The sequence below is a fragment of the Simochromis diagramma genome, unplaced genomic scaffold (assembly GCF_900408965.1).
Source record: "Simochromis diagramma unplaced genomic scaffold, fSimDia1.1 OVJJ01000320.1, whole genome shotgun sequence".
NCBI classification, from domain to species: Eukaryota; Metazoa; Chordata; class Actinopteri; order Cichliformes; family Cichlidae; genus Simochromis; species Simochromis diagramma.
This window is the reverse complement of record NW_024386773.1, coordinates 8,871,452-8,894,023: the sequence shown is the minus strand read 5'-3', so window position 1 is coordinate 8,894,023 and position 22,572 is coordinate 8,871,452. Positions and strand designations below refer to the sequence as shown.

General features: G+C 39.4%; 1 protein-coding gene across 2 annotated transcripts; it reads left to right on the top strand.

Moving 5' to 3' along the window:
- Positions 1-4,136: 4,136 nt before the first annotated feature.
- Positions 4,137-18,251, top strand: LOC120718300 (potassium voltage-gated channel subfamily A member 10). 2 transcript variants are annotated; one of them, XM_040006790.1, is made up of 2 exons: positions 4,137-7,213; positions 7,754-18,251. In XM_040006790.1, the coding sequence occupies exon 2, from the start codon at positions 14,638-14,640 to the stop codon at positions 16,327-16,329; it is 1,692 nt and encodes a 563-aa protein (XP_039862724.1). In that variant the 5' UTR covers positions 4,137-7,213; positions 7,754-14,637; the 3' UTR covers positions 16,330-18,251. The 2 variants fall into 2 exon arrangements, with proteins under 2 accessions (XP_039862724.1, XP_039862717.1); XM_040006783.1 differs by lacking the exon at positions 4,137-7,213 and having other exon boundaries at positions 7,621-13,508; positions 14,474-18,251.
- The last annotated feature ends 4,321 nt before the right edge of the window (positions 18,252-22,572 follow it).

Here is a 22,572-nt window from a genome sequence, read left to right as displayed (position 1 = left end):
TTGTCTAGACCAATATGCTAAATTTTGCTCTACAGGGCCTGATATCCACTTACGAGGACATTACACTATCAAAATCACTTCTATCAAAATTTAAAACGAATGTCCTCATATGTGGAAAAAAAAAATCTGGTAATTCTTTGTTTTTACATTCATCAGGTCCCAATCAACCCAAATAGCAAAGAGAAATAAAAAATGCATGCCATGAAAGAGTTTGGGTCTTAGGAGGTTAAACCTACCAGCTTTTTCTCACTGCCTTCCCTTCACATTCTCACAGCTTGTGCACTTTCTATTTTTCGACAAAAATGCATTTTTCTGCTAATGGGTTTGCAAATGCAAACCTGTCCCTTATAGAAAATGTTGGTTGTCTTATCTTGGCACATACGATTTCTATCACATGGAATCAAACAGAGAGGAATCATTTGAAGGAAATTAAATCTTGATGAAAAGGGGGCATTCAAATGTGCTTAATAGGCAATCTAATTTAGAGTTGCAAACAGAAAATGAGCTGAGCAGCAGAATGAAGGCAGCTCCATGTGTGGTTCAGTGTGTCCCACTGCATCCACTGAGCTTATTCATTATGTATGCAATGATCACTTGATGAAGGGGCCTGAAACAAAGCATCATCTTCATTGTACAGATGGCACTGCTGGTGCTTCTTTGCCCAGAAACACTCCGACAACACTACTTGTTTTTATGGAGTTTAATGAAATGTGAGGGGTTTCAACAGCAGTGGCAGTTAAAAATACTCATAGGATTTCTATAAAAGATAACTTCGATTAATAACAACCTTTACTGCTTTACACTGCTTGTAAAAGATGTTAATCATCAAGTTCATTTTATCTTACAAATGAAGAAGGCAGCCTACATTTACACTTATTGTAAACAAAATGTAGGGAAAATGAAGTTTAAAGGTAAAACAGTTACATAACTATCTGTGGTAAACACACAGTGTTATCTATGTATAAACCAACTTCTTCACTATCTTTCAACCCATTGTATTGTATGTTGCTATATGTGTACACTCTTCCAGTGCAATTAGGCCACAGATATAGTGCCAAATCTAATAGTGCAGATAATCTGGATAAAAAATGAATTCACCTCATTGCTGATTTCTAGGCATAATGCTTTCAGAGCACATAACCAATATACATACATATATACAGGGAGTGCAGAATTATTAGGCAAATGAGTATTTTGTCCACATCATCCTCTTCATGCATGTTGTCTTACTCCAAGCTGTATAGGCTCGAAAGCCTACTACCAATTAAGCATATTAGGTGATGTGCATCTCTGTAATGAGAAGGGGTGTGGTCTAATGACATCAACACCCTATATCAGGTGTGCATAATTATTAGGCAACGTCCTTTCCTTTGGCAAAATGGGTCAAAAGAAGGACTTGACGGGCTCAGAAAAGTCAAAAATAGTGAGATATCTTGCAGAGGGATGCAGCAGTCTCAAAATTGCAAAGCTTCTGAAGCGTGATCATCGAACAATCAAGCGTTTCATTCAAAATAGTCAACAGGGTCGCAAGAAGCGTGTGGAAAAACCAAGGCGCAAAATAACTGCCCATGAACTGAGAAAAGTCAAGCGTGCAGCTGCCAAGATGCCACTTGCCACCAGTTTGGCCATATTTCAGAGCTGCAACATCACTGGAGTGCCCAAAAGCACAAGGTGTGCAATACTCAGAGACATGGCCAAGGTAAGAAAGGCTGAAAGACGACCACCACTGAACAAGACACACAAGCTGAAACGTCAAGACTGGGCCAAGAAATATCTCAAGACTGGTTTTTCTAAGGTTTTATGGACTGATGAAATGAGAGTGAGTCTTGATGGGCCAGATGGATGGGCCCGTGGCTGGATTGGTAAAGGGCAGAGAGCTCCAGTCCGACTCAGACGCCAGCAAGGTGGAGGTGGAGTACTGGTTTGGGCTGGTATCATCAAAGATGAGCTTGTGGGGCCTTTTCGGGTTGAGGATGGAGTCAAGCTCAACTCCCAGTCCTACTGCCAGTTTCTGGAAGACACCTTCTTCAAGCAGTGGTACAGGAAGAAGTCTGCATCCTTCAAGAAAAACATGATTTTCATGCAGGACAATGCTCCATCACACGCGTCCAAGTACTCCACAGCGTGGCTGGCAAGAAAGGGTATAAAAGAAGAAAAACTAATGACATGGCCACCTTGTTCACCTGATCTGAACCCCATTGAGAACCTGTGGTCCATCATCAAATGTGAGATTTACAAGGAGGGAAAACAGTACACCTCTCTGAACAGTGTCTGGGAGGCTGTGGTTGCTGCTGCACGCAATGTTGATGGTGAACAGATCAAAACACTGACAGAATCCATGGATGGCAGGCTTTTGAGTGTCCTTGCAAAGAAAGGTGGCTATATTGGTCGCTGATTTGTTTTTGTTTTGTTTTTGAATGTCAGAAATGTATATTTGTGAATGTGGAGATGTTATATTGGTTTCACTGGTAAAAATAAATAATTGAAATGGGTATATATTTGTTTTTTTGTTAAGTTGCCTAATAATTATGCACAGTAACAGTCACCTGCACACACAGATATCCCCCTAAAATAGCTAAAACTAAAAACAAACTAAAAACTACTTCCAAAAACATTCAGCTTTGATATTAATGAGTTTTTTGGGTTCATTGAGAACATGGTTGTTGTTCAATAATAAAATTATTCCTCAAAAATACAACTTGCCTAATAATTCTGCACTCCCTGTACATAACCATCACAATGAACACCGGTGTACCACAAGGCTGTGTGATGAGCCCTTTCCTCTACTCCCTCTTCACCCACGACTGCAGACCTGCTGATGGTTCCAACACCATCATTAAGTTTGCAGATGACACCACGGTGATTGGCCTCATCAGTGACAACGATGAGGCCGCCTACAGGGAGGAGGTGGATCGTCTGGCTGAGTGGTGCGACACAAACAACCTGCTACTTAACACCGAGAAGACCAAGGAGCTCATCGTGGACTGCAGGAGGAATGCTGACCCACATCCACCCATCCACATTAAGGGGACGGCTGTGGAGCGTGTGAGCAGCTTCAAGTTCCTGGGTGTCCACATCTCCGAGGATCTCACCTGGATGACCAACTGCTCCAAGCTGGTCAAGAAGGCTCACCAGCGCCTCTTCTTCTTGAGGACTCTGAGGAAGAACCACCTGTCCTCAGACATCCTGGTGACCTTCTATCGCTGCACCATCGAGAGCATCCTGACCAACTGTATAACAGTCTGGTATGGGAACTGCTCTGCCTCGGACCGGAAGGCGTTGCAGAGGGTCGTGAAAACTGCCCAGCGCATCGCCGGAGCACCACTTCCTGCCATAAAAGACATCTACAGGAAGCGGTGTCTGAAAAGGGCTGGGAAAATCATCAAAGACCCCAGTCACCCATCACATGGACTCTTCACCCTCCTGCCCTCTGGGAGGCGCTACAGGAGCCTCCGGACTAAGACCACCAGGTACCGGAACAGCTTCTTCCCCACAGCTGTCAGACTCCTGAACTCTGCCTCCTGGCATCTGACCCACGTTAACACATGGACTGAACATACACACACCCACAATGGACAACTGTACCCTCAAACACACAATAATAACATGGACTGAAACCACCACTCACAACCACTAGCACTTTATATAGCCTCTGTAGAAATTATCCACATATCTCACTTATCTTAACTGCACTACTGTATAGCTCTGTGTAAATAATCATTCTGTACATTCGATAATCTTTAATCCTACAACTGTTTACAACTTGCATAGTTCCCATTTCTGTATAGCTGTATATCTCAGATTCTGTAAAGTTATTTATTTCATATTCTGTATAGTTTTTCATATTTATATCCTGTTCATATCCTGTACATAGCTTGTACTCACTACAGCCTGTACATACCTATAGTTATAGAATATTCACAACATACTTCATACCGTGTACATTATAACATACCATAATAGACCCATTTCTGTAATATACTTACATATCTATATTATTGCTAATATATATTGTAATGTATCTATATCACTAAAGCACTTCTGGATGGATGCAAACTGCATTTCGTTGCTCTGTACCTGTGCATGTGCAATGACAATAAAGTTGAATTCTATTCTATTCTATTCTATTCAATAGACTGTCAAATATTGCCAAGGTGTCCAGTTCGACACTTGAAAATACTCAAAACAACTGGATTATCCCTTGAGCCAGTACCAGCTATTTGCCACTTGAGGCAGCAGAATAATTAGTAGTTAAAGGTAAGAGTGACTAAATATGTTAAAACTCCGAAGCAATCAGCAATCAAATCAAACTGATTTGATTGCTGATTGCTGAAAAATAAGCAATTAATGCAGTGAACTATAAGGCAGAGAAGTATTTTCTATGCCTTCTGACCCTAAATGGCTGTATTATCATTTGAGAAATTGGAGCTGAGTTCCAGGGTGGAGCATTCATGTCAGGTGCAAGAAGGTTGCCTTCATTCATTATTCATGTTTGATCAAAGAGAGTGATCAAGTACCACTGAGGAATGCAAAGTCATAATAGTAGGGTGAAATTGTGTTTTATGATGGATGGTACTTCAATACCATTGATACGTAGAGGTTAAACTGGGATGTTTTTCAGTCATTTATAAAGGAAAGTATAGAAGTGTAAACACAGCACTTCTCAATAAACTGCTATTAGCTAGTTTTTCATTATTAGAACCACAGTGGTGTGTGAAAACCACCGCTTTGACTTCTGCAGGCTGAAAGATTTATAGGCTAGCTTCTCTATTCTCCTGAAGCAGCAGCCCATGCAGCCACACCATGGCAACAATGGCCAACAGCTTTCCACTGGATAAGAAGATACCCAGTGTTTAGAGTTGAATACCTGTCCATCTGTCCCCACCAACATGGCCGCAAGCAGGGCTTTTCAGCACCTCTGTCACACACGCTGAGGTATCTAATTCCTACACATACGAATACACGGAGGCTGAACAAAGCAACCAGAGACCTCACGAGGATTATAGACAAGAGTTTGGTACAGAAATATTTTATAAGCCAAACAGAAGTGGTATTCCAGGAGAGTGTATTAGAAGCAGAGGATTGCACCGTGCATATTGTGTGAGTTTTAGAGCTGTACTGTGGTGATAAGGCCTATGTTGGCTTCAGAGACAAGAACCTGCATTATGTGGAAGACAGGTGCTGAATGTTAATCACGTTTATTAGGGATAGAACAGTTTACTGCATTGCAATGTTTACACTGAAATGTGATGAAAAACAGAGCATGATCAGAGTGGATTTATTAAAAAAAACATTCTAAAAGAATAAATCGCTAAGCAAAAAGTCGTATGGTACAGTTTTGTCTGTATCATTCCTTTTCCAACAAAAATGTTTTTCTGCATTTAACTATATAAAAATAAAAGAAATGAAAGAAATTCAGTCATTGGTGTCAATTATCTGAATTACTAAGCTATGACAAAATATAGTTAAATTACTAGTTCACTGCTCCCCATCACTGAACCCAAGTTATTAGAATATTGAATATGAATTCATGTTATCTCAGGCCATGAAATCATTGTAACTTTGTCCCAGTGGTGTGCCAAACAGAATTTCCGTTGGATTGAGGCCTGGACTTTGACTGGGTTATTGCATCACTTTGATACTTTTCTCTTTCAGCCATTCTCTTGTTAATTTGCAGCTGTGCTTGAGATCATTGTTCAGTTGCATGACCCAGTTTTGGCTTTAGCTGTCAGACAAATTGCCTCACATTTGACTTAATACAGAGAAAGTCATGCTCTGTTCTATCATGTGGCTGCAAAATCATCACTCCTCCATCACCATGCTTGACAGCTGGCAAGAGGTGTTGTACATTCCAGTCTTGCTGGCAATACGTCCAAACAACCCATACATGTTCAGTCCTTTTCTAAGTGTACTGTCATGAACTTTAGCCCTGAACATGATAATTGAGGCCTGTAAAGTCTGTGATGAAGCACTTGGGTTTTTATTGCAGTGTCTCTGAGCATTACACAGCTTGACCTTGGGGGAAATTTGCAAGGATGTCCTCTCCTGGAAACATTGTAAAGTTGTGTTAACACAGACCTGATCCAAAATGAGAGAGAGAGAGAGATGCTTTTGATCACTCCCTTATTAACACAGTAAGCAGCTTTGTGTATTTGATTTGGCAGATTTTTTGCACTGGATACCCTTCCTGACGCAAATCACAAGGGCTTTTGTGTCACCATGTGGAACTGAACCAGGGTGCTCATTAGGCAAATGTGTAACCCACTACACTATGGGGTTCCTAGGCTGGGCAAATGACTAATAAAACAAAATTACTATTACTAGAGCAAAAAGGTTAGCACAGCTAAGAGTTAAAAGCAATTTTTAGTTATATAAAATTAAGATTAATTGATACAAAATGAACCTGTGTCTGTGTAGTGGCTCAACCCACACAGATAGACATGAAAATAAAACAAAAAATAAATAAATAAAATTTCAGTTTCATTTGTTTTATTTTCTTTTTCTCCCTTAAGTCTATCAACCCCAACTGACTTTCAAAAAAAACATTAAATGGACCAAAGTGAGGGCAAAAAGGTGAGCGCGCAGAGAAAAAACACTGGCATGTGACCAGTGAATCCTACGCACGGGTGTGAAATTTGATAGTGAGCCACACAAGAGCACCTGGCAGGCAGACAGACAGGTTCAGGACTTTACTAGCAATGAGAAAAACGATCCCAGTGCTGCATAAACACAGGTGTGCTTTCCTTTCAGGCTTGTTATACTGACGACAGGAGGACAGATGGACAAGACAAATGACTGAAAAGAAGAAGCTTCCACTAAGAAATCACAAAGAAGTTTTACAGTGACATCTACTGTCCCTGTGTGCAGTAATTTTGTTGCTATTGCTGATTACTACAGTGTTACATTCACTGATATCTCCCTACACACTGTGCATTTCCTGTGCAAAAAGCTTAATGAACGTTATCAACATGAGATAACGTTTACTGTGTTTATTTTTGCATGCTGCACAAGACTAAATGACTCGAATATTGTTGTTGTTCCAAACATCTGTCTTGTATATTTAACTGTAACTGCCCTCCCTTCTGTCGAAACCTCACGCTTTGGAGAGATTTACAACTGCTCCTTAAGACTCTGCAAATGCCCGGTCAGATATTTAATCAAACTCTGTGCGTGACGGAGTGCAGACAAGCTTCTTTCACGGCTGGATGAAGAGGTAAATTAAATAGAGGCTTTACATTTCACTGAAAACGTGCGTTACTATTACACAGTTATTAATATAAAAAGACTTTGTACTATTTTTGGAATGAAGTAGCAAAACAAACATAATTCTAAGATTATTTTGTAGCTTAGTTTCCTGGGTAACTCAGTAATTCTTGTTTTATGGCTTAGAAAAATGTATTAGGGCAACTATAGGGAAACATATTTGGACTGACATGTTTTTGCTTGTTGCCAATAGCAAATCTTTATTTTTGCGTCAAATAAAATACATTTGAAAACTTTCCTAGCAACAACATTTGTTAGCTTGCATTTTTACAGTTTAGCAGTGAAGTTTTTTATTACTAAGAATAATACTGAACAGTATTACAGTTACACAGATGAGAGTCTTGATTGTGAGATATTTCACTAGTGAATATAAAAATACCTGTTTTTGTATCACAAAAATATTTAAATGCTAAAAAATCTCAGCTAGGATTCTCTCTCGTGAATCTCACTCATCAATCTCATCATTCTAATGTTTTGTACACATCAACAGGCCATATGGGAACATGAGGAGGAGGCTTGGTGTAACTCAGGAGGCTTTGGATGAGCAAACAGCGCCTGCAGCTATGGAACCTCCCTGTCCAACAGTGAGCAATGCTGATATCAAAACAGTGGGTGGTGTGTGGCATTCATCATTGCTGTATGATTTCAGAATAATTCTTCCCACAGTGTGTTATGTTGCTTTGAAGGAATTTCTTGTTTGTTTTGAAATGATAGTATGCATTAGTTATAGAAAAAATTAAAAAAGATGGTTTTTGTACTTGAAAACAACAACAACAAAAAGGAATAGAGGAAAGATGTGTTGGTAAAGGAAAATTATATTTTAACCAGTGAGTTTAAGCCACCACAGAGGATTGTGGTGTTAATAGTCGTGGCTGCACCATGACTGGTTTGTTGTCAGTGTTAACCTCCTCCTGCTATGATGGGTCCAAAGAGTCAGTTAAGATTAGCACTTGTCGTTTGATTAGTGAGGCTGGCTGGAAACAATCCAGACATTTCAATTAAGTCTGTAGTATTTAGTCATCACAGTTTATCTGTGAGGGTGATTCTCCAGGCTGATCTTCTATATTACATAATCTCCTTAGTGGAGTCCTCAGTCCACAGAATGAACACTGGAGTCTCTCTATCATCCAATCCAGACCACATCCTTAGTCTACTGAAGGGAAGTGTGTACAGTGGAATAAAGACTTAATTACTAGCATGTTCGTCACCTAAAACCTCAGTTCAAGACCTGTATGTTCAGTTATGTGAAAAAATAGGTTAAACAGTCATTTGACAACCAATTACTAAAGTGCATACAGACAAGGGAATATGTAGTAGATGACATCACAAAGAAAGCATCACAAAGAAAGTGGCTTATTTAATCATTTCATTCAATAAAAAACAACAGAGATTTATCATTCTTCTATTGGAAAAACTGAGTACCTTTGGCCTATTATAACCCCAGCATGAATCTGTTCTTGTTTTATTTACAAGATCTTCTTTATCAGTCTTTTGCTGACTTGGTGCCCCATACTGCAAGGTACATTGCTTCATCTGCAACACTTTGAAAACTTGAAGCTACCTGATTCTTGAGGCTGTGAAGAAACCCCAAATGACAATATTTCCAGTTTAAGGCTTTACAGCTGGTATCCTTGGTCTGCACCAAACATATCTAATTTTATTGTGGCCAGAAATTCTTGTCTTCATTCATCTTTCTAGAGTAGCTATGTTAGAATTTGCGAATGTGTTTGCTGGCAAAAGGGCTTTGTGTTGAGGGATTTTGCTGACTGCCAAGCTTTCTTGTTGCTGGTGTGCCTCCCATGCAGGTCGAATTTGTTTTTTCGAATCAGGCTCTCTGATTGCAGTTTGACAGCAACAGTTTCAATCTTACCTACAGAGCCTGTGATTCAATTTTGAGCTTTTTTGAGTCTTTGCATCAAATGGCCCTCTGTTGATCTGAATGTGTGTGGGCGGCCAGTACTTCACAAATTTTGAAATCTATGCTATTTGTAGATGATTAATAATCCTTTCCTATATTCACAAGAAAATGAATCTTGGAAAATTAGATTTTTAATCTTTTTTTCCATGGTTAAACAAAGATACAACATAGGGGGATACAGCAGTCATATGATCTGCATCTTAAATCCTCCTGGATGAGCATGTCACTTTAGCTTCCCTAACATTATACTTTGACTTGTGTAAGGGTTTTATATATAGTACTCTGCAATGAAGACACCTCTACTGCAATATATAGGATTACTAGACCAGATGTCGTTACCTCACTATAAGATTACAAGGCTGGAATGTCTAATCCGTGCCACCTGACATGCACATTGAAATCCTGTCACCCTTAATGGGCAAGCCAATGCATTCTGAGCATATGGGCTTCTGAGATAGTATTACCTAGATCATGTGCACAAGATGAGTAGTTCCCAGCTTATGTTCATTGTCATTTCAAACGGTGTATTTAGTCTCGTAGCAGTGAGTAAATAGTGTAGCTGTTGAATGCAACTGAGAACATTCACTAGAAAACAGTAGTTAAATAAGCTAAAATCAATATTTTTTTTATTTACAGTGTTTCAAATTACAGTGTAAAGCACATTTCTTTCACCATAGAACAGCAGATTGTCAACTGAATCTGTGGTCCTGCTCAGCATTAATTAATTTTCAGCTCGTTGTTTAGCTTCTGCCCCCACAACTTTACTTTGTTTGTTACTCCCCTTGTGGTGTTGTTTTAAGGCTGCTGCAGGCAAGGAGAAACATTTCCAAACAGCAAGCAGTTGAGGAGTAGTCGTTGAAGATAGTGGAGCAACTGCCAAAAGAGAAAGACTGAGAGATTCTTCTGGTGGCAGGTTATGGGTGTTAGAGCAATTAATGTTATCAGCAAATGCTATAAAGCTTTGCTAGCAAGCTGTCATAAGTGGGGGAATTTGCTATAGAGATGAAAACTATTTTATGTATAACGCTGTAAAGATGTTTGCTGTTGAGCATTTGGGGGAAAAAAGTCAGTGGTTTCAAGTTAAAGCCAGTATACATTTCAAAAACATTGAACCTGCCAGAATATAATGTTTATTTGACAGCTTTATAAGTTGCTGCATTATTATTTTAAACCCTTGGGGCATCCTGGTGGATGGAGGATTTAAGACACTGATCATGCAGTCTGTCAGTGTTCAGCTATACTTCCTTTCTGGCATTTCGCCTTTTAAATATCTGCTGTCCCTGTTGAACAAAAGAGTTGAGAAATTACACTTATAATATATTTAAACTACCCAATAAATTATAATATAGTTTGGGCACAAAATTCTATCAGTCAGAAGGTAAATTTACCCGTGAGATTTCACAAATAGTCATGTCGGGAAAAAATGTGTTTTCCCAGGATTCTTTGCGGTCTGTTAGAAACAAAACAGCCCATGATTCAACAGTACCTTCTATATAATATTAATTTAATTCAGGTCGAGATCTGGACTTTACCTGGACAACTACAATACCTTGACTCTCCTTATTCAGGCATTGTGTTGTAGACTTGGGATCATTGTCATGTTGCATGAACCAGATTGGGCCAAACTTTAGCTGTCGGACAGATGGTCTCACATCGACTCTAGAATACTTTGGCATACGGAGGAGTTGCCCAGCTGAAGCTGATAGATACCAAATCACACTTAACAAAAATTTAACTGAGGCCAATAAAGTGTGAGATGAAGCACTAGGGTTTTGTGCAGCTTCTTTCAGCATTCCACAGTCTGACCAAAATTCCGAGGAAGATTTTGGAAAGTGTCTTGAATATTTTCCACACGTGAATCAACTTTCTCACTGTAAAATAATGGACTGCAAATGCTTGAAAATGGCCTTAAACTGCTTCGCAAACTGATGTGCAGCAACAGTTGCTTCTCTAAGATCACTGTTAATGTCTTTTCTTCTTTGCAATGTGTTAACACACAGCTGAATGCTCTAGACAGCAAACTGCCAAATTGTCTGCTTTTATAGAGGGGCTCACATTTGCTGATAATCAGTTAATCAACTATATTAATCAGCTACACGGCATCTTAATCTCTATGGAAGTATAACTATCTTTTTGGCATGTAGTCACTGTAGTCACATATATATTTGCTCTGCAAAAGTACACTTTGTAGAGCAAAAGAGAGATGAATCAAGCATTCTAATAATGTATTTCCTAGTGCTAGTTAAAGTAAACACTACTCTTCATTAGATTAAAAAGTAAATGCTGGATTTTTACCTATGTCAGTGTTTTCAGGGTGTGACATTGCTACGGTTACTAAAGAAACTTGATACTTCTTTCACTTCTTTCAAATACTGCAAATTTTAAGCTTTCATAAACTGTTGTTACTATTTCTAGCAGGTGTCCATGGCTCAAAGTCAAGCTCCATAAAGGTGTGCAGGAGGTGATTTGTACCCATGCAGCGTCAGTATGGTTCACACAAGCCTTCACGTTGGAGAAAATGCTTTGTCAACACACTGTGTTTATCGGTAAGGTGACAGTGTCATCGGGGAGAGGGCTGAATGTTGGGAGGGAGGAGCTATGGATGATGGATTGAGGGCTGCATGAAAGGGCAGAGGGAGGGACGTTATCCCTCTGGTACCTTGTCGGTACTCGTGAGACAAGTAACACTGCAGCAGCTGCAGCCCACGTCATCCTGGAGCTCATATCTCAGGCATTTACCGCCCCTTTCCTCATTTCAGTGACAAATTGTTTTGCAGAGGAATACATCGATTATTTACCCTCTCAGCCTGACTCATGTAGTATATGAACACCCCTCGCTGTCCATCTTCCTGTCCTTCTTTGCCTGTCACAAATTCTATTATGAAGTGTTTAAGTGACAGGTCATGCTTCGACTGACTGCACTCTCAATGACATGTCCAGGATATAACAGGATCACACAAGAAAAAGATCCCTACATATTGAGAATGTTGACCTAGCTGGGTGATGTTTGCACATGCAAGTCTCTGTGTGGCCATGCTCTATGTGCATGAATTTTCCCTAAGTTAATATTTATGAATGTACATGAGCATGATGTTCATGTGAGAACACATAATGACATGTCAAGAGGTGAGTGTTGATGATCAATGGGAAAGCACAGACTGTAAAGTCTTAATAGTTTTCTGTGACCTTGAAGCCATGTGAAGTAGTCCTGCTCAGTATTACAGGGGCTCAGGAGACAGCCGATTCCTGGCTGCAGCAGAGCAAAAGTGAGATGAAGGAAGGATTTCTGGTTTCCATCAACTGGTTTTATATCCAGTAACATATTAATCAAACTGTGCTGCCAAATAGGATGACATTCTGAGAAAGTGCAAGGTTATGTTCAATTAAACTATACTAACTAGTATAGCATCTCTGTAATTAAAGTATTTCAATTTGAATTGGACTTTAGCTGCTTTATTAATCTGACAAAATCTCAGTTGCAGAAGGTGCAGAGGTATTTAAGTCTTCACACCCCAAGGGGAGAGCACAATCAGAATATACTAAACCCCTGGGAAAAATTCAACCATTTATCAATAGAATTCACTAAAATATGTGTTGTAATTCATATTTTTCACACACTAGAATTAGCACGTTATAGATTTGCATCACATGTTTGCAGAGCCATTGTAAAAAGCAGATTTCTGTTAAGATTTAGAAAACAGTTGTGACAGTTTTGTCAATGGCAGGTGAAGTAACAGTTCACATCTGTGTACATGTGTAAATAAAAGGGAGGTGAAGCCCCTAGGATGATGTGTTCTTCTGCTTAGGGTAATGAGAGCTATGGCAAGTATTGTAACAGGGAAAAAATATGGTTAAATCCCAAGGTGAGGGTGGGTTGGATGATCCTGTATGTGGGTGCTTACTCTGCAGGAAAGGCGGAAAAGAGGGGGTCCCACACTCCCTTTGCCTCATCAAACAGCGATTGGCTCCTGCGGAGTAAATGTCCTATCACAGAGCTTACCTATCTCCAGTGGTGGAGGAGGGAGGAGGGAGAACAAAGCCAGGTGACCCCCACATTTAAAGTACAGTGAGTTCGCTTTACGTGTGTTTTAGTTTGTCTGTGTTTGCGTGTGTGCGACTGTGTATATTTGTGAGTATGTGTGGGTACCTCTGGCATCTCTGGTTTCGTATTCGGTGTTAAATTACCCAGTGGGAGCTTTAATAGAGCTTGAGACACTCTTGATTGTGAGTCTGGATAAGGGAGAGTGAAGGGAGTGAAGGGGAGCAGAGCGGAGCTGCCAGGCAGGATTAGAGAGGACACAATAACTTCTGCAGAGCGGGGACATGGGTGAGTGGTACAGGCATCTGCACACAGCTGGATTTAAACTTTTAACTTTTTAATTGAAAATTTGGATGTGATTTGGGAGTGCTTTGATGTTCAGACCTTGTTAAGGTAATATCATTTGTTGTGTCTTTCAGTATCATCTTGGTGTGAGATAATGCTGAGTTAACTCAATTTTAAGGTTTCTGCAGCAAAAAAATAATAATAATAATAATAATAATAATTGATTCAAATGTCTGAGATCCAAGAACCTTGTCCAAAAAGCACTTTTTTGTCCGTTTTTTTTATTGGGCTCAGTAACTCCTTTCCAAACATATATCAATATACCATTTCAGTTGTTTGCATAACCTCTATATAATATTCTTACATAAGAACAGACTGTTACATTATCTGCTACATTGCAAGTGGAAACTGAGTCCCAAGTCTGTCAGGGCCCTTGGTGTCTAGTGGACACAGAGGTTGCAGCCTTCGAGCGTGTGTCAGGATTTGGTTACCTGTCCGAACCAGACAAACGGAATGATAAACAGCCTCTTAGAGATAAGGTAAATGTGATGCTGATAGACTATCCTGAGGCTGAACAGCGTATCGATGGATTAAACAAGTCACTAGTTAGGTACTTACAGACAAACATTTAGATACTGAGACAAAATAAATGTGCTTTGGTTTTGATGACTCTCTGTTTTCAGTCATAAATGAAAGTTCAGATGTTTTTCTATAATGAAACAGCTTTGCCATACATATCAGCAATAATACCATCCATACTCCATGTAAGCATTTTCAGGGCCGAATTTGCCAAGTTTGTGTTTTCGTTTAGGTTATCGGAGAGAATTTGGGGGGTGGTGGGGGGGATAACTGCACAAGCAAAGTATCAGATGGCTGGCACTCTGCTTATCTAAACAGGAGCTGACAGAGGTGTATTGCAGCATTTGTCCAATTTCACAACATTCCTTTTTCCCACCCCTATTTCACAGATTACACAGAGGTCTGAACCCAAAAAGTAGTGTACAGCTGCCTGAATGATAACCAGGAGGAGGGAGCCCCTGCCAGGATCTTCCGTGTGGCACTGGCTGTGGTGTCTCCTCTGTCTACAAAAAAACGTTGATAGACAGAGCTGTGGCTAGTGACAAGACAGGCAATGGAGGTGCCACTAGTTAATTTTGAGAACATGGATGATGTTGGCATCAACCTGGGAGACCCAAGTGATTCTGGGTACCCAACCTCACCTACATCAGAGGCCGCTGATCAGAACCTTTTAACCCAGCGTTTGACTTCTCCTCAACAGTCACCACACAGAAGACGACGCAGCCATCAGTCTGGTGCAGAGGGGCTCTCACCTTCCACTCCTCTTACACTGACCACCAAAGCCAACTCCAGCAGTGGCAGTTTGATCTCTAATCTAAAGCTCCTGATCAACAGTGAGTCTCCCACCAACAGTGTCTTCAGTAAGATGCCGAGGGATTATTACGAGAGTGAAGATTTGTTTGAAAAGCACTACATGGAAGAAAAAGATGAGAAAGTTGTCATCAATATTTCAGGACTGATGTTTGAGACCCAGCTCAGCACCCTGAATAAGTTTCCAGAGACACTGCTTGGAGACCCTATGAAGAGGATAAGCTATTTTGACCCAATGAGAAACGAGTACTTTTTTGACAGAAACCGTCCATCTTTTGATGGGATTCTCTACTACTATCAGTCAGGAGGGAGAATCCGCAGACCAGCCAATGTACCTTTAGATGTATTTGCAAATGAAATTGTTTTCTATGAATTGGGTCATGAAGCAATGGAGCAGTTCCGTGAAGATGAAGGGTTTATCAAAGAGCCAGAAGTTCTTTTGCCCACCAATGAACTCCAGCGACAGTTTTGGCTACTGTTTGAATACCCAGAGAGCTCCAGCGCGGCCAAATCTGTTGCTCTGGTTTCTGTCCTTGTTATTGTCATCTCTATCTTCATATTCTGCCTAGAGACTCTGCCAGAGTTCAGGGAGGACAATGACTTTATTCCGGGTGTAACCCAATTTATCAATGGCACCCGAGAAGATGCTAACCTTCATCAGACCACTAAAAACCTGCTAGCATATTTCACTGATCCCTTTTTCATAGTGGAGACTATTTGCATAATTTGGTTTTGCTTTGAACTCGGTGTCCGCTTCGTAGTGTGCCCAAGCAAAAGTGATTTCTTCAATAACATCATGAATATCATCGACATCGTCTCTATTATTCCTTACTTTGTAACCCTGGGAACAGAGCTGGCTACAACACCTGATGACGATATGAACTCTAGTCAGAACATGTCTTTAGCAATCTTAAGAATCATCCGACTAGTGAGAGTCTTCAGAATTTTTAAGCTCTCCCGACACTCAAAGGGACTTCAGATTTTGGGGCAGACCCTGAAAGCCAGCATGAGGGAACTGGGCCTGCTAATCTTCTTCCTATTTATAGGAGTCATCCTATTCTCAAGTGCCATCTACTTTGCAGAAGTGGATGAGCCCCAGACACAATTTGTTAGCATCCCTGATGGCTTCTGGTGGGCTGTGGTGACGATGACCACTGTGGGTTACGGCGACATGTGCCCCATCACCATGGGAGGCAAAATGGTCGGCACTCTCTGTGCCATTGCTGGTGTCCTGACCATTGCCCTGCCCGTCCCTGTCATCGTGTCCAACTTCAACTATTTTTACCACCGTGAGACTGAGCAGGAGGAGAAACAGGTGATGGATGCAGCAGCAGAGGCTGCCCAGAAAATGTCAGCTGCAAATAAGTGTGGAAGCACACTTTCACTAAACAAAAGTAACAGCACCTGGCAGAATGAAAAGAATGGCATGCACTGATAAAGAAACTCAAGTATTTATTTATATAAAGGGCATGAAAAACAAATGGACAAAACAAACATATCCATTAATAAGATACACTGGCTAATCAGTTTATCTTTCTCTCTATTTTATACAACAAACATGGCAGCATTTGTGCAGATAAATTACAGTATTAATAAGAACCGTGTGGTCCTGTGGCAACCAGGATAGGCTCCAGCCACCCTGCAACTCTGACTTAGGTAAAGGGTTATGGATAAATCTATGGATGTATGTTTGGCGATACAGTTTTCACAGAAGTTGTCTGCCTGCATGTGAATGTGTCAAAGTGCAATTACTACAACTACTGTCAGTTACCTTTATGAGAATGACTGAAAGGTATAACATATTATCTTTCATTCAGTGCACTTTGAAGAAAAATGTCATAGCAATTATGTACTTGAGGCAAATACTTAATCTTGGAAAATGTTATTGTTAGAGTAAATACTGTAACGACGGGACAGGCAGTTGTACAATGTCCCTCTGGGCTGTATTAGCAGACTAAGTGACGGAAGAAAACAAATCAAAAATTATTTTGAGCAGCAGTAGAACTGGAAGTGTATTCAGTACTCATATTACATCACAGTCCCATGTCAGTCTATACTTCATCATAATCAGCAGAATCTTGAGAGGACTTGGCATGATTTTCAAGGACAGATGAATGTATCCAGGCAAGAGGACATCAGCACACGCAGTGACTTATCAGCAAATCTATTCTTGTGGAGAAGCAGCACTTCTCCATATGACACAGCATAACAATATCTGTGTGATAAACAGTTGGCACATTAGCATGTCCGCCATAAATCTTTTAGATGGCTGAAGAATATAAATCTAATATAATAGAGTATAATGTTGTACATGCAGTAGTTGCATGAAAAAGTTTCAGCTTTTAAAATCAACTTTTCTTTTATTATTTGGGATTTTGCTCCAAATTATGCACGTTAGATATATGGATCACCTTCTAAAGTGTAATGTGAATTTACCCTTTAAAAAACACATCAATCCAATGCACTTAATGCTTTTTTCCACATATCTCTTAAGCACTTTTGGAATTTTGCACCATCCACTGTTGGCAGGGGGAAAAAATGTGTAAAAAATGTGAAAGAACATGTGTCTTCAGTTTGTATCTGAGGGAGCTGAAGAAAGGACAAAGGCAAAAAAAATTGACTTTACACTCTTATTTGAACATATCTCCATTTGCCTTCTTTCTCTCATTTTTAACTGCATGGCATAGTATGCTGGAATGAGGTTTACTTCTTGTTATCAGCAAATGAACGTTTGAATATTTACTGTGGCTGAATGCATTGTAGTATTTTAACCATAATAGTAATGTGCATTGTATTCCATGTGATGGGAAAAGCCAATACCTTAAGTGGATTTGAGAAAAGAAGAGAACAAATGATAAATGTGCACAGTTTATTTGAATTGGTACTATATATGCATGCCACATTTTGACCTTGAAAATGTACTGTATGTAAGTTTATGAAACATATAAATACTGCTTGTACTAAAGTGTAAATGGATATAGTTGAAAAACAGTTGGTACCTTTCTAATAACCTCACAATATGCAACAATGACGTGACGTGCAGATGAAAAAAAATGTATTTTTCACCCATGGAAAGAGCAATACCTGTAATTAAAATGCAATAAGGTGACATCAGCGTCACCTGGGTACTCAGCACTTTACAATGTCATGAAGCACTTAATATCTAAGGACTCTTACTGTGTGTGTCAACATTGTACAGTTCAAGTCATAATTTGCTGTTTTATTTATTCAGCAAAGAGTGCCTTTCATTAAACGTGTATTCTAAAAGTGTGAAGTTTCCTTAGATAATTTCTTTTCTGGGATGAAATGCACCTGTGTTTTAATTTAAATGTTTAAAACATCTTTTTCTCCCCTGTGTTTAATAATAATGGTGATGAATGGAGGTGTAAGTCTCAGTGTATAGCTTTAGGCATGAATACTCATTAACGCCTCATGTTAGCTGTTATTAACGCCTACTCGCTGTTGGTTCTCTGCTGATATCATGATGGCATCCCTCTCTGTATCTTCAGGTTTCTATAAAAACTCATGCCTAACACTGTGTCACATCACGAGACAGAAAAAGTCAGGCTGTTTTAAATATTGATGTATATCAAGACTGGTGGAGCAGATGTTTGTCATTGTGTGTTCTCTAAAAAAAAAGCCTATAAAGAATAGAATTTCTGTCAGAAATAGGTGTGAAGATCAAAAAGGGATTATCAAATTATAGAGCAATCTAAAAATGGGTGGATTTTGAGTCAAAAATGTGAAATAGAAACGTGATTAGCTTTTCCTTTCTATTGGCAAAGCTCGTCACTGGATGGAGAAATTCTAATACTGTGTGCCTAACAATGCCTTTGACTGGGATCGTTTCTGAAGCAAAAGCACCAAATTAAATATGCAGACCTTATGAATCATTTATAAGACTATCTATCTTGGCTTCTAAGGCTAGGCACTGACTATTTAACTTGTTTTACTGTCCCATACAGTCACAGGAAGGAAACATTTTCAGTTGGTATGTGTAAACGATATCAAGGTATTATGAGTGTAGACTTTATATATCTAATGCATTTTTTGTGCTAAGTCTTTCCTCCATCAAAAAAGTAGTTGCAGTGTTTTCATGCTGAAACATACTGACTGTTTTATTACCGTCTGTTTGGAGCCCTGTTCGTGTCTCTAGTTAACACTCAGGTCAGCGGGCCACCATTCTGCCCCACTGATCACTGATTGTACAGTGATAGCCCAAAGACAAGGTCTGGTAGCATTTTAGCATTTAACAGACAGGTGGCTCTGGCAAGGTCAAAGCTAATGTGAGGCTATCATTTATAATTCATTGGGTGTTTAATGAAGAGATCACATCTATCCTGCCTTACATAAAGATTCACCCCAAGAAATCCATTCAAAGCAGATGGTCCAGTCACTGTGACACAGCACACTGTACTGCACCCCTTAATGGATCTAAAAATATCACTGTTGCATGACTCTGTTTATCCTTTTACTCTCCAAGTTAGTGACAAGCTCTGTCTCGTTGCTTTAAAAGAAAACAATGGACTGGTCTCACATGAAAGCTCAGACAATGAGTCTCATATCTGTAGATTGGGTTACTGTTTTGTCAGCAGACACGTTAAGCCAATTTCAAAGCTGCACAGACAGCAGCCTGTGTACTGTAGTTCACACCCTCCTGAGGGCAAAGTCACTTGGACCTCTGCAGCTTGTGTTTGTAATAAAACTCTAAAAGGTCTCCAGTTTCTTCCAGTGACTTGGATGCTGGAACAAGCCCAGTAAAAACAATGCTTGATGACCTTGTTGTTATAGAGTTTTGATCAAAGTGTGAAGGCAGCGCTGCAATGAGTGGCAATGCAATCCTCACAGCTTTAATATTGATTAAAGTTCTGCCACGTTCACCTACGGTATTACTTGAATCATTGATTCTGTGCCATGAGTTTGCTGACTGAGGACTTTTAGACACGGCTTCTGCATTACTCTTATAGCTTCTTTATTAACTAATGAACTAATATGATGACCTTAGAAAAACAAAACCAAAGAAGAGCCGCTTTATAACAAATGAGCAGTAGATTTTTGGCACAGGACAAACCAATCTTGCAAGGTACTCCATCTGCTCTCTCAGCACTCGAGGATGAAGAACAGACAGGTGGACGTACACCTCTTTACAGTGGAGAGGGGATCAGGCATCCTGGCACTATGTGATAACACGATGCTCCACAGATGGGGTTTTGTTGGGAAGTCCTTTCAACAGTTTTGTTTGTTCACCTATGCTGGAGATCATCTATGTTACATCTAAAATGTAATCATCACGCATGAATCAACTTCTAGGTAATAATTAAAGAACCTCATATCTCAGTCTTCCTTATTTGGATAAGGCTGATGATATTTTATGTTTCTGATTGTCAATAAATGTCATTAAAAAATTAAAACAATGAAAGGATTATAGTAAATGTTACTTAATATCATAAGGTAAAGATCAGATATCATTTAACATAACCCAAACAATTCCTTCTTAGCAAGACTTAGCAACCCTCTCTTATATAAAAGTGACGTTATTTCTGGTACTTTCTGAATCCTCAAAGTTTGGCATTTGGCGAAAACCATCTGGGTTTTATGACACCATGTTATGAAGCGACCATATTTAGGTGAGTTGGAGCTAACTAATTTTTTACGTTAACATTAGCAAGTTTAATGTTAACGTTAAAAAATAGCAATTAGGAACACCGCAACCAAGTAGTCATCCCTACAATACTTCTTTGAAGTCCACCAGCTGGGGCGTTGTAATGTGACTAATGTAAGTCTAAAGTCTGTGACACAAGACAATATCAGAGACAGACATGTTTGCAAATGAGAATTTTAAGACACCCAGAAACAAAACATACCCCAACGGACTTTAAGCCTGGATTATAGTTAGTGGCGGACACAGTCACGGATAACTCAGTGCATGCGTAGTTGGTGCATTGTAAGGTAAATTATCCACGGACCCTTCCATTCACCGTCCGTTGAAGAAATTTACGTCACTGGAACCCAAGTGGACCCCCGTGGACTCTGGGACACGGAAAGTATAAAACTAGCTTTAGACTGTATAGATTTAACATGTAGACACAGATCTCTGCTGATTATTCATTTTTATTAATTGACTAGTTCATTTCAAAAATATAAATATAACTACACTATATAACTACAATAAATTATAAACAAAAACCAAGGCAAAACACAACGAGGTGTTGTGGATATCTCTATATACCAAGGATTTTTTCACATTCTCCAAAAGGAATAGAGTGAAGTTTACACATACATGCGGTTTACACTTTTTAAAATAAAATAATCCTAGACTTAAGCCCAACCACCTGGTGTTTAAACTGTCAGTCTGTAAGGGTTAGCCAATCAAAAGAAAGCTGATTTCAAGGAAAAATGTCCTAAAGGCAAAGGAGCTTAAACAGCTGTTTCAAGCATCTTACAGTATAAAAAGCAGATTAATAAGAATTAGCTTGACCTCTAAGTTATGCAAAAACTACTTTAGTGGAGTCCAAGAATTAAAAAAATATTGAGGCAGAAATGGGCAGATTAGGTCCACTTTAGTTTAAATAGATGTGTTTTTAAAAACAATTTCAAGGATGAGGAAAATTAGCAATAGCAACTAAATTGTTGTTATGCCATCCTGTAGATGTGCTAGCTTTGGGCTGACAGTTAGCCTCAAGTGGCCATTTTCATGAACCTGGCGGTTTATGCAAAATATACTGCTCTACTGAATAACATATATAAAAACAAATAAATTATTTATTTCTATTTTATTCTTATTTACTAAAATCTGTAGTCTCCAACTGTTAAGATCACTGAGCTTTGCAGTAAAAATTGGATGCACTGCTTAGATTTGTCTTAAGTGAACTGGATTTCCTTCCTCTTTAACATCTACAATAAATCTGAAACTATGTTACACATTAACAGATTCCTGCTTGTATTTCCTTTCTGATTCAGCATTAAAAGTATAAGGACTTTGTTTCAGAAACCTCTTAAGTTGTTAAATGACATGATGATGAACTTACATAACTCAGTTTCACTTTCTGGTGGCTAGCTTTCAATGCATCATATACGCTATTACACCATTTAATCAAAAAGCCTCTAGGGTGTATTGTACAGCAGTATTATTGGCTAGAGACATTAATGTAATCACTGTATGCCCTAGTATCTGTTTATATGTGTTTTGTTAGCACAGCTCTGCATTACCTGGGTAATACTCATCTATCATTTTAAGACTGGAGAGTCCCTAGACAGAGGATGAGTAATTATTCAAACAGATAAAGATTTACAGCAGGTAAACGCGCTGTGGCTGCTCCGCTGCACTGCGTCAGCCCTTGAGGTCAATGACCAGATCTTGTGGGACGAAATGTGAGTCTCACATTTGTCCTGCTTAAGACCCATGAAAAATGAAAAAGGTGACCTGAAGTATCATGTGGGACCAGACAGTAATGCATTGCCTTGAAGACCACAAGGTGCTTTGCACATCTGCAACAGCCAAGGTTTTTCATAAAGTCGGGTTAGGGATCTGATGCAGTCTGTTTGTGAAAAATTACTGGAAATGATGCAATCATAAAGGCACAGTTCTGTGGAACTGAAAATGTTACACAAACATGTGGATACCAAAAGTGAAACTATTTTGTATACTGTGGATCAACAAATTATGTAGGCTTACCAT

Coding starts and splice junctions, on each gene's coding strand:
- LOC120718300 (XM_040006790.1), top strand. CDS start 14,638: ATGGAGGTGCCACTAGTTAATTTTGAGAACATGGATGATGTTGGCATC.